Consider the following 15,805-nt stretch of genomic DNA (forward strand, 5'->3'; position numbering starts at 1 on the left):
GCGCAGAAACTTGGTTGTTCTGTCTTGGGTATCCAAAATGAACTGCGGACCGTCCGGTCCTTGGGGGCGGACAGTCCGCCTCCTACTGAAAATTCTGGGATAGAAACACTGCGGTTTCTGTGTGTGCTCACGTTTTGAACTGCGGACAGTCCGCCCCTGGGGTGCGGACAGTCCGCCGGTCATTTCCAGATTTAGTCAGAGACGTTTGCAAATCGGTTGGTTTGAAGTTTTGAACCGCGGACAGTCCGCCCCAGGGGCGCGGACAGTCCGCCCAGGGCTCTAACGGTCGACTCTGACACATAATCATTGCAGTTCTAGCCGTTGGTTTTGAATGGCGGACGGTCCGTATTTTGTGAGGCGGACAGTCCGCGAAAACTCAGTTTTCACGGGATTTGAGTGTAACGGCTAGTTTGGGGCCTCCCTCTATAAATAGAGGGTGTGGCCGGCCATTTGAGATTGTAGAGCACCTTGGGGACTTGGTGTCCATGTGTGAGAGTGCTTGAGAGCCCTCTACTCACTCTAACTTGATAGTAATCATCCGATCGAGTGAGAGAGCGATTCTAGTGCGATTGCTTTGAGAGATTGCATCGAGTGGCACTAGGTGATCGTGTTGCAAACCGGTGTGCTTGTTACTCTTGGAGGTTGCCACCTCCTAGACGGCTTGGTGGCAAGAGGCTCCGTTGAAGCCCGCAAGAAGATTGTGCGGTGCTCCGGAGAAGAGATTATGAGGGGTATTGTGCTCACCCTGCGGGAGCCGCGAAGAGTAACTCTAGTTGAGCGAGACGTGAAGAGCAACAAGTGGTCCGGCCGGATCATGTGCTAGAGCTCGGTGTGAGCACTCCACGTGGGAGAGTGTGACTTGAGAGTCACCACTAGCAAGAGGATCGGCGGCAACCTTGGAGCTTGTCTCAACGGGGATTAGCTTGGTGGCAACCAAGTGAACCTCGGGATAAAAATCACCGTGTCAATCTTGTCTACTCTTCTCGGTGGTTTGCATTCTCCAAATCACAAGCGTTGTATTTATTTTCATATATATCTTGTGCTTGTGTAGTTGCTCTCTAGTAATTAGTTAGCTTGTGTAGCTTGCTAATCATCTTCTTGCTTGTGTAGCTAGAAGTAGAGATCCTAGTGTAACTAGTTAGCTTGTGTAGCTTAATTAGTTGCTCTTGCTTAGATTGTGTAGCTAAGCAAGTTGAGCTCTTGGGTTTGGATTGTGTATCCTTGTCCTTGAGCATCTAGTGAGCTTAGGTTTGGCTTTGTGCTTTTGCTCATTAGAATTGTGTAGGAGCTCCCCCGGTTTGTGAAGTACTAGTGCTTAGGCTTGTGTGACTTGGCATTAGAATTGTTAGGAGAGCTCTTACTAGCTTGGCACTCCATTTGCTTTGTGTAGGATCTTTTTGGAGGTGCCTTAGAGTCATAGTTAGAGGGGTGAAGTCTTGGCTAAGCAAATAGTTTCAATTCCGCATAAGTTTCGGTTAGCCGGCGTAATTAGTTTTAGAAAGGACTATTCACCCCCCTCTAGTCCGCCATCTCGACCCTACACATACACAGCTGAACACCCCGAGAGAGGAAGAAGGAACGGGAGGTGGAGTTATCGAACTCCCGCCCATTATCACACTGGACGGCCTTAACAGTGAGGCCGAACTAAGTGGACACCCAGGCAAAGAAGTGGAGGAGGGTGGGAAAGGTCTCAGACATGAGAAAAATCATCAACAATGACCAGGTAATATTTGTAGCCAGACATGCTGAGTACAGGAGATGTCCACAGGTCACAGTGAATAAGATCAAAAGCATGCGCAGCATACGAAGAAGAAGAAGAAAACGGAAGTCTAACATGATGACCTAACAAGCACGCATGACAGAGGTGCTCAGCAGGAGCCCTAGTACATGGAACATCAGTACTACGGCTGAGCTAAGACAAAACGTCGTGGCCGGGGTGTCCAAGCCGGCGGTGCTAGGTGGTGGAAGAAGGTGTCACGGCAAAGGCAGTAGACAAAGAAGAAGTCGAAGACGGAGCAGCGGAAGCAGGAAGCCGAAGAGTGTAAAGGGGCCCCGGGCTATCACATCTGAGGAGCGGACGCCGGAAAGCTGAATCCTTCACAGTAATACCAGAAGAGTCAAATTCGATAGAACAGGAGTTGTCAGCAGTAAACTGGCGAATGGAAAAAAGGTTGTGAACCATTTGAGGAGCAACAAGAACATTAGGAAGACGAGGAGCAGAACCCACAGTGGTGACAGGAAGGCAAGACCCATCACCAACCATGATAGAAGAAGGACAATAGGGGTGTGGGGGTCGGACGGAAGAGAGGATACTAGCATCAGGAGTGGTGTGGAACGAGGCACCCGAATTGGTGATCCACTCGGTGCTGACCAGCGGCGTCAGTCCCATGGTGCTGAAGGACTGCGCCAGAGCGGCCTGGTCCCACCCCCCAGGCCAGGTCGGCTGCTGGCTGGGCTGAGCGGGCGGGGTCCAGTACGGCGCGGAGAGGGGAGCAGCACCGGTGAACATGGCCGCCGGCTGGAGCTGAGGACGAGGCCCCCCTCCCGGACCCTGGAACGGCCACATCGAGATACGCCCTGGCCATGGGTTGTTGAAGGATGGCTAGGGCGTACCTCCAGGGGCAGGGGCAGATGCGGGAGTCGGAGTCAGAGCCGGCGGAGTCGGCGCGCCCCGACGGCTCCCACCGGTACCGGTACCCCCAGAAGCAGGGCCACCACCACCACATCCCCCCGCCGCCGACGACGTCCACGCCCCCCCCCCGCCCCACCTCCGGTCTGCCCAGCAGGAGCAGCACCAAGGAGAGAGGTGGCAGGGGCGGCGGAGGAAGCCGGTGGAGCAGCTACGAGCGCGATGGAGGTGGACGAGGGCGATCCGAGCACGAGACCCCTGGTGATCTCCTCGAGGACGAGGTCGTCCCGGACCTGCAAGAAGGAGGGGAAGGGCCTCTAGCGGGCGATCCAGCTCTTCAGGTGATCATAGGTGCTGCTCAAGCCCCGCAGGACATTGAACACCAAGACCCGATCGGACACCGGATCCCCGAGGTCGTGAAGAGCATCGGCCATGCCCTTCATCTGCCGGCAGTACTCACCAACGGAGAGGTCCCCCTGCACGAAGGTGCAGAAGGTGGCGTCGAGCTGGAGGGCACGATACTCGGCGTTGCCGAGGAACTGCCACTCGAGCGCCACCCAGGCCTGCCGCGCGGTGCCGCCGTGGGTCCTGACGAGGTCCTGAAGATCTAGGGAGATAGTCCCGAAGATCCAAGACATGGCGACGCTGTCGAGGCACAGCCACGCCACGTCCTGCGCCTCGATCGGCGCGTCAACGAGGACATGGTCGTCGAGGGTGTAGCGACGGAGGGCGAGCAGGACCTGGTCCCGCCAGCGTCCGTAGGAAGAGGACGTCGGGTCGAGGAGGACGGTGACCAGGGCCCTGATGTTCTGGACGCCGGCGGCCTGGACGTGGAGCTGGGCGACCATGGGGTCGGTCGAGTCGTACCGGGCTCCAGATCTAGCGGGCGGGGCCTGGCAGGAGGAAGAGGCACCGGGCTCGGGGAAGACGGGCCGACCGGAGGAGGCGCGGTGGAAGTGCTCTGCCTCGGCGACCCGGAGAGTGGAGGCATCGGCCGTGGTGTGCTCGCGCTCCCAGGCGAGAGCAGCCACGCGGAGCCGCTCCTGGGCCGCCGAAGCCTCCGACTTGGCGGCGAGGAGGGTCGCGGCGAGAGCGGCAATGGCCGGCTGCCCGCGGAGGGCGGCAGCGGAGAGCGGCGCATCCGCGGATGACATCCCGAGCCCGGTCCACGCGGGATTGGGCACGGCGTCGGCGGCGGGCTGCTTGCCACAGTGATGGCGGCGCGGTGGACAGCAGCGGTGGCGGGATCGGCGGCCGTATCCCCTAGAGCAGCACCCGTGGCTGGCAGAGCTGCGTTACGGCCTACAGGACTGCCGGATCGGCGCCCGCGGCCTGCAACAGCTGTGCTGCGGCCCGCAGGGTGGCCGGATCGGAGCCCGCGGCGGCGGCGGCGGCCTGCACGGGCGGCTCCACGACGGGCGATGGCACAGGCGGCTTCAGGACGGGCGGCGGGTGCACGGGCGCAGTCACCGTGGCAGCATCCGCCCCGGCGTCCGGCGCAGGCGCGATGGCGGCCAGCGCGACGGCCGGGGCGCGCTAGGCCAGAGGAGGCCAGGTGGCGGCGCCAGCAGGGAAGACGGCCGGAGCAGAGGAAGCCCCAGCACTCGCGCCAGCTGCTGCGGCGGCATCGGCTGCAGGGGTCGGCAGGGGTCGGGCCCTAGCGGCAGTGGCGTCCTGCAGGGGTCCCGCGGGTCGGGCCCAGGTGGCGGCGGCGGGCTGCAGGGGTCCCGTGCCGCCCGCTCCCCCTGCACCCGCAGCCCCGGCGCCCGCGCCAGCTGCAGCGGCGGTGGAGGCGTCGGGCTGCAGGGCGGCGACGGGCCTGATCTGGGGCCAAGCTGCGGCAGCCCAAGCAGAGGCGGCGCTCGGCGCAGGGGAGGAGGATGAGGGTGCCGGCAGCCGACGGCCGGCCATGGCGGCGGCGGCGGCTGCGGCTGGGAAGAAGAGAAGGAAACCCTAGGCTAATGATACCATGATGGAGAGAATAATGGCTTGTATTCCTCCAAACCCTAGAAGGGTGGGATATATAGATCCTATACATGAGCCTCTAGATGGGCCTCTATACATGGGCTCACATATACACCAACAGAAGTAACTTGGGCTTTTTTCATTTAAAGCTATTCAAATGATTGCCTTCAGAGAGACAATAACAACACACTCTAGAAGTGTAAGCCAGTAGAAAATAGCAAAAGGATACGATTGCCATGGAAGGTGTTATAGGAAGTCCTTTTGTCATAGAAGACAGCATGTCTTGATATCAAAGAATCTACTGATACACTTTTGGAAGAATTCAGTATTAAGCAATCAAAGCATATAGGACCACTCTGCAAGTCAAAAATATAACACAAACATTAATTCATTTAACCAACTCATGATATTATGAATGATATATCATATATTTGATCGCTGGTGCTCTCAGTTATCAGAATACTCAAAGTAAAGACTATGCATTGAAAAAATTGATATGGAACTGCAATAGAATGTGAAAAGAATTAATTACAGAAGTACTGTGCACATTCACTAAAAGATTGAATGGTGACTTGTTTCCAGCAGGCCAGGGTGTGACACCTCAGGTGTCAGTACACTTAAATACAGATCATTGTACCCCATTTAAATTTAAAAGAAAAATGTGGGAAATTAATTCAAAGAGGAGAGGTCAAATAAAAGTCAAAGTATATAAAAGAAATTAAAGGAGAAAGAAAAAGGAGTGAAAAGCTACTCAAATTTCAATTCAAATGCGTGCACAAAAATTTAGTTGGCTCATGAGAGGTACTTCCATTGACATGTGCTCAATTGAACTTCAGCCAAAAATCAATCAAAAACAGAAGAAAACCAAAGCCCTTTTGTGCAAGTTTGAAAATTTACAAATAGTTCAAAATGTGAGTTTCAAATGAAAATTTGCATAACACAAACGTTGTAGATCTTGAAAAGTTATGCAAAATTGGTATTCAACACTTTTTCATTTGAGCCCTCTAAGTAGGAGATATTTTTAGTTTACCGAGAGGTCCCTGAATTTTTAGAAATCGCAGTTATGCCCTCACCTCCATCTCTCCCCTCCCGGTGCTCTGTTTCGCCCGCCGTACGCCGCTGGTGGACCTCGTCCACGGCGCGTCCGCGGCCAAATGGACCCGGGGAACCCCTCCAGTGCCACCTGGCCTGCCCCTTGGCACCTCCCTACGCTAACATGCGTCCCAGACGCCCTCCCGAGCTGCCACGCCGTCCCGCCATGCGCAGCGCGCCTGCTCGCTCCGCCCGCTCGCCGTCGAGTCGCCCCGGACCAAACCAGCCTCCCCCAGACGCCACTCCCCTCGCCCAGGTGCTCTCTAGCCTATAAGTACCCCCAGAGCCCCGCCGTCGCGCGGCTTCCCCTCCTTCTTCCTCCTCCCGTCGTCCGCCATGGCCGGCGAGATCTAGCTCGCACGGACCGGCCACCACAGCCCTGCATTGCTCCATCCAACCACCCCAGAAGCTTCTCCACCTTCCAGTTGAGCTCCACGCGCGCGGAATCGAACCCAAACCCTTTCCCGACGCCATTCCCCTTCTACGCCGCCGCCGGCGAGCTCGGGCTCACCGCGGACCGGCCAGCCCAGAGGGAGAGCGTGCACGAGAGCTACCCCAGGAGCATCCTCATGCTCTCGCGTTGCTCGTGCACGCCCTCCTTCGCCTACAACGCCGGCGAACCGAACATCTCCCCCGCCATTAGCACCGGCGAGCTCGCCTCCGACCTTCTTCCACCCGAACGGCTACAAGGGTAGGTGTTCCTCGATCTCCTCTCTCCCACGCGCCTCCCCGTTGCAGCCCCGGTAAGCCCTGCTTAGCAGAACACCACCGGCAAGATGCAACGACGGAGAAGGCCGGCGAAGGGCCCGGTTGTAATTTGTTTTTTGTTCAAGGGTGTGTTTGCAAGAATTCTAGTGCATGGCAGTGAACTTCTAAAATGCAAAACAAATCACAGAAAAATCGTAAAAATGTAAACTCAACTGATCTGAAATCCTTGTAACAAGATCTACAATTTTTGTAACAGTCAAATCTGCAAAAACTCTACCAAATTTAATCTAGGAAAAAGAATAAGAAAATCGACCTATGCATGTTTAGGAAGTTCTACTCAACAAATGACCTTGATTTTTGAATAATTTATCACTAATGGGATATTAAGCTCACAGTAAAAAGATGGTACCCAACCAAAACATTTATCATATGGAACAATCAAGATTCTCTAATCTGTTGTTGGCTTTCTTGTTTTAATACTGGAAAATATATACATGAACTTGCTCTGGAATTTCTACTACATGCATGTGCAACTGAACACTGCTAATCCATAAATTTCAGATTTATTAGAGTTCATTTACTATATACCATGATTTATGCTTGTTTAATCAACTTAATTCATCATATATATTTCTTATGCTTAGAAAAGTCTATATTTATTTCTGAAGTCTCATTTTAGTTCTGTGTTCCTTCCTAAAAATTTTGAGCTGCAGTTACTGAGCTTTTCTTTAGTTAAAAATCATGCTTAGCATCTCATGGCTAGTTTTACCATTTTTGTTCTGAGTAAACTACACCATATCTGATCATGATTTTTGGACATGTTCTTGTTTAGAGTATGTTCTGTCTGTAATAAAAAGTTCTCATGCAGTACTGGTCAAATGAACTTTGAGAAATTTATGCTAACTCATGTTAAGTTAACTGCATAACTAATTTAAATTGAGGGTATAAAGCTTGATAATTTTTTCTGGAGTAGGTTCAGCTCATGAATAAGCTTTGGTAAAAATTTGAGAACCATATCCCTAGTATAACTCTCTGTAGAATTTATCTTAGTTAAAAGCTTGCTAAATTTTGTTCTTTTTGTCACCTCTGCTGTATAAGTGAATAAAATCTGGAAAAATTTCAGTACTGAGTAGATGCTTTGTAGATGCTCCCGTAAAAATTGTAACACCAGAACCTATGTCAAACGTTTTGTGCAAAAAGGTGAAGTAACTAGAGTAATCTACTTATATGTTTTGTTATGGTAATTGCTTTATGGTTAGATGATGAAATTTATACCATAGATGCTAAATTTTGGATCTGTGTTACTTTAATTTTCCATCACTAGCTCATGAGTAGATTTGTTATTATGAAATAATGAAAGCATGCTATGTTTTAAATTTGAAAATGAAAAACAAACCCACACTCATTCATGAAGAAACATAATTGTGTTTACTACTCTATAAATGACTGCCCATGAAATGAAATATTGAGATCATCACTAAATTAACTTTTGTTGAACTACAACTTTATCGTGAAGGAAAGAAATCGTTATTCATGAATAACTCATAATCTTGCATTGCATATAAAAACGGTTAATCTCGCGGGCGGTGACTACGAACTGGTGCCTGCGGACTCTCGTGTTGATCAGGAGGTTAATTTGAATTGTGCTAACTTATCTCAAGGCCTAGGCCAAGCCCCAGAGGTTTTTCTGCCTGACAGTGCCCAGGAAGGCAAGCCCCGGAGCATAATCCCACTATTTTCCGAATTATTATTCAGCTATCTATTTATTTTTTATTGTAATAGTTTTATTTCTGCATTTAAGTTTTCTAGGCATTGATCGAAAACTTTAGATGCATGATTCCTAGGTACCTATGTTTGATACCCGGATCTTTATATCGACTAGTTGCCATGCTAATTAGGTACGGTACAAGTCGAGGGGTTTCTTGCCTCTCGCGAGCAAATAGGAATTTTACTGACTTTAATTCCTGCTGAAATATAAGGACAATGGGCGGGGTTGTGTAGTTGTGATACCCCGCTGATGTAGTAAAAAATGGTTAAGGTCGTGGTGTGTGGCTCATTTCGTTAAGCGTTTGAAAGTACTAGCCACATGCCAAGAAATATGGTAATCGGTAAGCTTAAGTACCTGATTGGACCGGCGAGTGGAACGACCTTTGCACCCTCTTGGTAGAAGTAGGGTTTATATTTTTGTCGCGACGTATGGGTGCAGAGACGTCGGGCTCTGTAGTCGGGGAGGGTGCCCCGGATCCACTGACTGGAAAGAAAGGGGAAAAGTTGTGTGGGTGACTTGGTTCCCATACGTGTGTGTTAGGTTCCCCTGGCCAGGTTGAAATCCGATTCAGAATCGTCCGCCTCTCACGGCATGAGATTGCTTAATGTTTTCGGTCACACAGAGTAACAAGTGGAACATGATGATGATAATACTGCTGGTTGATTAAATGGTTGCTCTACCATGTTTGGGTAGAGTTAGTTGCAAATTAGAACGGTTAATCCAACTAGAATATGGCTAAGTAAAACCTGAAAGTAAGGATCAACACTTAGCGGCATTTTCGGCAAAACAAACCCCACCAACCAAAAAGCCTTGTATGTCTAGTTATCGGACTATGATATATCCGGAGACGGGTCAGTTTTGCTGAGTATTAGTATACTCAACCTTGCTTGTGGCACTGTTTTTCAGGTACTAACTTCGAGGATCTGTTTGCGAGTCTTACTTGGCCGTGTACCTTGCCTCCGGGTTGGTCTGTTGAGTGGGATGGTCCTTCAGCTGGTGCTGATCACCCTCCCGCTGAGTGACGCTTTCGTACGGGCTTTATCGATGCGTCATGTATTTCGCTAGTTATCCTTTAATGCTTCCGCTGAACAATGAAACTTGAATAATTTGAGTAGATGGAACTCTGTAGTACTTTACTATTCTGAACCTGGTTTGTAATAAATTTCCTTTCCGTTGCAATTACTCTGAGATGTATGAAATGTTCTGTGTTGTAATCTCTGGGCTCACCTTCGCGTGAGTGTTGTCTGCTGATCCTGGAATAGCGTGGCTTTTATCGAGGCTTCACTCGAGGAACTACCGGTGAGTGCCAATTTGAGTCAGAGTTGCTTAGCAACAACGATCAGTGCACCCGGGCCAAGTAGTTTTGGGTGGTTCCGCCACACAGGGCCTACTGAAGAACCAAAACAATGAGCTTCATCAATTATTTATTTGTGGATTCTAAGAAAGATAGCCACCACCCTCTTCTGGGGGAAGTTTCTACAGAGGAACAGGAAACAAATATGTAGTGATTCCAAAAATGTTGCCATATCCTCAGGTAAAAGGTAGAAGTAAACTGATCCAACAAGGAAAAAATAGGATAAGACATTCCCAATTTGTGGATGACTAATACTGAAAAATATTCAAGCAAGACATGTTTTTGGGACCCATTTTGGATGAGTTAGTCACAACACATAGGCCTGGTTCTTCCATACTCTTGTTTTCCCCCAGATGATGGTTGAATATGCATGGAACTATTACTTCTGAATTTCTGATTAAAAACATAGTCATTGCTCATTTGTCTAAACATAAACCAGAAAGTTGTAGAAATTATACTCAATCTCAAAGATCAAAATTATTGGATGAAACAATAATTTATAACAAGATTGGGAATTTACTGACAGTCATATGGAAGAAATTGGGAAGTCCAACTTGTGTGCATGTAGATTGGATTCTTGATGTACTGTGACCCTTGGAATGTCTAATACCAAACATGGAACTTGGTGGCTTTTCATAGAACAATGCACCACATGGTTCTTTAGTAAGTGAACTATTTACATCGCTGCCCATTGCTAAAGAATTTTTATCCACTGTCAAATTGCGAAGGGTGCACTTCATCAACCACTGTAGCACACGAGTTCTTCAATAAAACATCTTGGACCATGAGATCACTGTTATTTTTTTTACTCCATGTTGACAACCTGTCCTCAGAACAAATCTGCTTCTGTTTGCTGTGGCGTTGCCAACTGTACAGCCTTTTCCTTTTCCTAGGATTCTGATTATCTAAATTGGAACACTTTATTGATCCATTAGTCAGAGGATATTCAGAACGATTGCATCCTTCACTTAAACAACTGAGCTCTGTAAATTTTGCAGTATCATAACTTCCAGAGCTTTGTAGAGTATCAAATTTCCATGTACTAGTGTCTGGAGAAGTGGATGCAGCTTTTGAATTGTTGACACAGCCAATGTCTGGGTTATGGCACAGATATAACTGAGGCCACAAATACAAGAAATCAGCTAAAAGTTACAATAGCATTTGAAGGAATCGACAAGAAAAACATAGAACACACTAGAATCCTACAATAAAGCCGGTGCTGTTGAGAGAAAACTTGATTGGTTTATTTTGGAAGTGCTACAACATTGCTAAGATGTAGAATTTATATTGCTCAGCAACAGTTTGCACCTTGTGAACTGTTGGAATTGTGCAGCTCAACTCTACTCCAGTCTCCATAGCTCAAAGGGGCAGATGTACATGGGTACAATATGCGAAGAACCCCTCCAACGAGAGGGCAAATACAGGTGAAGAGTACATAGCTACATATATCTAACATGAACAAGGAAATTTTGTTCCAAAGCCATAGTTAAAAATGCACATTTATAGAGCACGTGGAAAGGTCTCGTTCACCAATAATTATTACGTTATGAGCTCCTATAAATCCTTAGCTCATGGAAGAAGCTCTATTCCATGAAAGAAAATCAAATGATTACACAAGGCTCAGATTCTTGGATGAGATATCCATTCAACTCCATAATCAAACAATGTTATAAATTAATTCTATTGACAATGCCTAATATTCCCAGCTGAAGAAGTGAAGGACAAGCAAAGCCCCGATATTATAATGGACCTTACAGTATCCAATCAATCCTTCAAAATCAACAAATATACCTCAAGGCTCACACTATTTTCTGAAGTCAAATTTTATAAAGGTACACTGTTGTGTGATTAATTCAGGGCCACTTTAACTTGTGAATTAGATCAGCTACAACAATAAATGGCACTATGGTAGACATGTCCACATTGGATTCTTATCAGCTAAAAATTAAATCAGTTTTGCAATACTTAGAGACAGAAAAGCTGAAAGGGAATGATGCATTAAATGATGTCATACAGACTATCTAAACTATCTTTAGCTTATCAATTTTAACTTTTACAAATTTGCATAGCTTTTCAACTTTGACTTTTGCAAATCTGCATAGTCAATAACAAACTTGGCTCATCTTTTCTAATTCTCTTCCTAACTGGAACCATCCTGAATCTTTTGGGCACAAGCTGCTAATCAAACGCAGAAGGTTGCTGACTTGCTGTCATTTTCTAATACATCTCCCTGGTTGTATGTTAGTATGTATAATCTGTTGCTGTCTCAGATGCTTTCGCAGCCTGACACTTTGTCCAAAACATTGTACATGCCTACACGGTGGATAGGGAAACAACGTGCATGGGAAGAGTCAAAATTCAAAAATAATGACATCCTAATAAGCATAGTCAGCTGTACGAAATGGACATGAAGCTAATACAGCACAAAACAGTGTCTTGTAGTCAAATTTGTCTTCTATTAAACTTAATCCCGCCACTTTCTTTAGGTCTCAAACTATAATACATAAACACAGGGCCTATTTGGCACAGCTCCAGCTCCAAGAATTTTTGAGTTGGTCATTCCTAGTCCAGATTCTTGGAACTGCCATATTGAAGGTACATGGTTGAACAATTATTATTTTTGTATTAAACACATGTCCAAATCATCATGCATGGATTGCGAAGCTAAAGCTGTGCCAAACAAACTAATAATTTCTTACCAAGGGACACCTTTGTTTTGTGGATTGGGGTCGTCGATTTTTTCCCATGGTACTCGTGGATATTGACTTTTGCAAAAGAACATTAAGCGGGAGGCCACTGACTCGAAAAAAAGTACTCTTCTTGACAGGCAAAAATATTGACGAATGCCTGAGAATATAGCACATGAGTAGATCTCCAATCTGAAAACAGCAATAAATGGCAAGAAAACACATTAAATACTTTATTCATCATAAAACTTTTATACTGAGTTACTTACCCTATGCAATAGAATATCCCCAGACGAAGAAGAAACAAGCTCACTGACACATCCAGTCTGGCCAACCTGATATGAATAAGGATTTCAATTGTAAATAGAAGAAATGAAGGATAGAGAAAAAGATAGAAAAATAGGCATGTCAAAGAATCATGTCATTCGATCCATCAGAGAATAGGTTAAGAGATAACAGTAAACTGAAGAAAGAACTGGTTTATATTTGTCTAAAGCATTACCATGTGCATGCAAACAACCTAATGAGGCATTCATTTTAGACAATGATAGAATGTCTCCTGACATTTGCATTATCAGATGTAAACAAAGCAAACCTAATGAAACATAAATTGTGGCTTTCTTAACATATCCACAACCCACTTGGACAAGCTTAAATGAAGTCCTGGTGCCAAACTTTTATTTTGTTTGTATCCAAGTCTAACAATACTGAGCTCCACGTCAACTTTCAACCTACAAACAGTAAGTTACCTATGGCATTTAGTGGTTTGTCAGGATTTATGGGTTGTCTTTGGTGCACTCTTTTATATGAATTGGTAATTGGTATAAAGGTGGCTCCTAGGATGCTTAATGTATTTGACTAAAACTCTAAAAACTGGATTTCACAGCGCATCACAGCACAGCCTTTTGATCAGGCACTGTAAATGAAGAACATGCGCCTGCATGATCATTGTGTGTGTGTGTGTGGGGGGGGGGCACTAGTTAAGAACTTAAGATTACTCGATCCGCACATACTGAATATAGAGGATCCCACAAAAAAATGTTGTGAAATAATGCGACTCAGATCGAACTGCATGTGTATGGATTGAACATATGCACAAGGTTATGGAAGTCATAAATATTAATCGAACGGCAAGAACCACTCTGTAGAATCTAGAAGCCATTGATACCTCACGGCAACCAGTGCAGATGACGTTCTTCGTTGTACATGCCCGGTCCGCCATGATGGACTTGATCGTCTCCCGAACGAGCTGCTCGTCGAGCAACATGCAGGCAGAGAACCAGTAAACCTCAGACAGGCAGCGGAAACAAGAAAGATAACAAGAAAACCACGCGCTGCGGGCACAACGCACGCAAGGGCCATGTTTGGCTAACAATCACGTCAAAATTTCACTAAAAAACGAATGCCTGCATGCAGTACTAAATGAAATCTATTTGCAAAATCTTTTTAGGAATGGGTGTAAATTTTCGAGACGAATCTAATGAGCCAAGTCGCATCATGATTGGCCACAGTGATGCTACAGTAACCGTGCTCAAATATCCTCTAATCGTACGGTCAAAGGCCTCATTAGCTAGAGCAACTGCTACAATACCATAGTTGTAGAGGTAATTTTGTAATTAGACTTTATTTACTACCCCTAATTAGTGGTCAAAACATCATTTCTCTCTCATCAAAATTTTTTCACACCACAACCAAACATCGCCAAGGCAAGAGAGCGACGCGACAACCGAGGACGGCAGTGGGGCGCAACCTTGGCCTGTGAGGGAGACATATCCTATGCAACCGGCCTACTTGTGCAATGGTGCAATCCGCGAATATGAAGCATCTGATCTCAATCCACCGGTCGCTGCTATTTTGCACTTAAATCCCCCCACCTCATCAGCAATCTTCTCGTTGAATACTTGCTAAACACCCCTCGATGATATCGAATCGTTAAACTGTACCCCCAGGTATCGCTCTGCTCTGGTTCGCGACGCGCCGAGGACTCCTCGGCTTCCTCGCCCCCGGCGAGCGCGCCTGGATGGCGGTGCTGTGGGAGACGACCCAGAAGTCGACGGCGACGCGGCGGCCGCGGAGGTACCCCGCGCCCTCGTGCCGCGCGTAAGGCTTCAGGAGGTCCCAGAAGCTGTCCCCCCACGCCCATCCCTCTATCTCCCTCTCCCGCCGGCGTCGGGTTCGGCTGTGGCGGAGGTTGAATTCCCAGGGTGCGGGGAGTCGCGCCCGGCCGCCGGCGCTCGTGCGGGACCCGCAGGGCGGCTGCTACTGGGCTGCCTCTGCCGTTGCGGTGGGTTCTCCCTCCGGGTCTCTCCTGTTGACGAGTGGGCCCGTCCTGCCGATTCCGGTTCGCGACTCTTCGTCTTCGATTCCCGTCGAGCGGAGCCACGGACGCCGCCCTACCCGCTTGCGCCGCCACCATGGGTTGGGAGATCGACGGTGTCACGCTAGAGCAGAGAGAGGCCGTTCAGCCTCCGCCGCCGCCGGGAGAGGCCGCCGCCGCTGTTGGGCTCATCGACGACCTGCAATCTCCAGGTAACAAGAAACGCCATCTCTTGATTTGCAAGCTTTTTTTTCTTATATTTTCTACGCAATCAGTTGTAGGAGCACTGACATTTGACCAAGAGAACTGTGATTGGTCGCTGCTGCCTGCTCCAACACCGCCAAAATCACCATCATTGACAGATGAAACTCCCAGTACACCAAAGAATGCATCAATAGTGAGTACACCAAAGAATGCATCAATAGTGAGTATTTGATCTAATTTAGGTGTTATCGTATTGATCTTTACAACACTAATTGGTTTATATACTTTTTCTACCTAGAAGCCATATGTTGGAATGCCTTTTGAGAACATTCATGCTGCAGAGAAGTTCTACAAAGAATATGCACATGATACATCTATGTGAAGTTGGATGCTGATAATAGATACACTATACAGTCAATGGTTGATGAGCACAATCATGGTCTTGTCTCACCAGATAAGCGTCATTTGCTCAGATCAAATCGTTCAGTAAGTGAACGTGCAAAAAACACCCTTTTCAACTGTCACAAAGAAAGCATGGGTACCTCACAGGGATATAGGCTACTTAATGTTAGCGAGGGAGGATTTGATAATGTTGGATGCACCTTGAGGGACTTACAAAACTACTATCGTGACCTTAGGAAAAAGATTACAAATGCAGATGCCGAGATGTTTGTTGCACAGTTAGAGAGGAAGAAGAAAATCAATCCAGATTTTTTCTATGATTTCGTTGTGGATGAACATGGCCGGTTGGTGCATGTTTTTTGGGCTGATGCTGTGAGTAGAAAGAACTATTCTCACTTTTGTGATGTGATTTCCTTTTATTCTACATACAGCACGAACCAATATAATATGATCTTTGCACCTTTTACTGTAGTCAATCATCATTTGCAAAATATATTTATTGCTGGTGCTTTTCTTGCAAATGAGAAAATTGAATCATATGAATGGTTATTCAAGACATTCCTAGTTGCGATGGGAGGGGTAGCACCACGTCTTATCATAACTGATGAAGCTGCTAGCATTAGGCAGACAACAAAAGTATTCATAGTGCTCCACAGTTGAAAACATCTTGGCCTGTGGA

At 47.3% G+C, this 15,805-nt stretch overlaps 3 protein-coding genes across 4 annotated transcripts; 2 read left to right on the forward strand and 1 right to left on the reverse strand.

Moving 5' to 3' along the window:
* Positions 1–3,727: 3,727 nt before the first annotated feature.
* LOC120667782 (keratin, type II cytoskeletal 2 epidermal-like) lies at positions 3,728–4,513 on the forward strand. The gene is made up of 2 exons (XM_039947784.1): positions 3,728–3,793; positions 3,938–4,513. The coding sequence occupies exons 1-2, from the start codon at positions 3,728–3,730 to the stop codon at positions 4,511–4,513; spliced, it is 642 nt and encodes a 213-aa protein (XP_039803718.1).
* A 201-nt stretch (positions 4,514–4,714) lies between these two features.
* On the reverse strand, positions 4,715–13,554 carry LOC120665859 (telomerase reverse transcriptase-like). The gene is made up of 5 exons (XM_039945550.1): positions 13,372–13,554; positions 12,473–12,538; positions 12,216–12,395; positions 10,041–10,632; positions 4,715–4,950 (listed from the first exon to the last, which is right to left on the reverse strand). The coding sequence occupies exons 1-4, from the start codon at positions 13,468–13,470 to the stop codon at positions 10,222–10,224; spliced, it is 756 nt and encodes a 251-aa protein (XP_039801484.1). The 5' UTR covers positions 13,471–13,554; the 3' UTR covers positions 4,715–4,950; positions 10,041–10,221.
* Positions 13,555–14,258: 704 nt separating this feature from the next.
* LOC120665860 lies at positions 14,259–15,588 on the forward strand. Of its 2 annotated transcripts, none has more exons than XM_039945551.1 (3): positions 14,259–14,732; positions 14,796–14,917; positions 15,023–15,588. In XM_039945551.1, exons 1-3 carry the CDS (start codon positions 14,618–14,620, stop codon positions 15,104–15,106), a joined length of 321 nt encoding a protein of 106 aa, XP_039801485.1. In that variant the 5' UTR covers positions 14,259–14,617; the 3' UTR covers positions 15,107–15,588. The 2 variants fall into 2 exon arrangements, with proteins under 2 accessions (XP_039801485.1, XP_039801486.1); XM_039945552.1 differs by having other exon boundaries at positions 15,026–15,588.
* Positions 15,589–15,805: the final 217 nt, after the last annotated feature.

Source organism: Panicum virgatum, chromosome 3N (assembly GCF_016808335.1).
Source record: "Panicum virgatum strain AP13 chromosome 3N, P.virgatum_v5, whole genome shotgun sequence".
Classification (NCBI taxonomy): Eukaryota; Viridiplantae; Streptophyta; class Magnoliopsida; order Poales; family Poaceae; genus Panicum; species Panicum virgatum.

Coding starts and splice junctions, on each gene's coding strand:
- LOC120665859 (XM_039945550.1), bottom strand. CDS start 13,470: ATGTTGCTCGACGAGCAGCTCGTTCGGGAGACGATCAAGTCCATCATG. Junction 12,539..13,371: donor TCTGCACTGGTTGCCGTGAG/GTATCAATGGCT, acceptor TATTCATATCAG/GTTGGCCAGACTGGATGTGT. Junction 12,396..12,472: donor GGGATATTCTATTGCATAGG/GTAAGTAACTCA, acceptor TGCTGTTTTCAG/ATTGGAGATCTACTCATGTG.
- LOC120665860 (XM_039945551.1), top strand. CDS start 14,618: ATGGGTTGGGAGATCGACGGTGTCACGCTAGAGCAGAGAGAGGCCGTT. Junction 14,733..14,795: donor CGACGACCTGCAATCTCCAG/GTAACAAGAAAC, acceptor CTACGCAATCAG/TTGTAGGAGCACTGACATTT. Junction 14,918..15,022: donor CACCAAAGAATGCATCAATA/GTGAGTACACCA, acceptor TTTTCTACCTAG/AAGCCATATGTTGGAATGCC.
- LOC120667782 (XM_039947784.1), top strand. CDS start 3,728: ATGGCCGGCTGCCCGCGGAGGGCGGCAGCGGAGAGCGGCGCATCCGCG. Junction 3,794..3,937: donor CGGATGACATCCCGAGCCCG/GTCCACGCGGGA, acceptor TACGGCCTACAG/GACTGCCGGATCGGCGCCCG.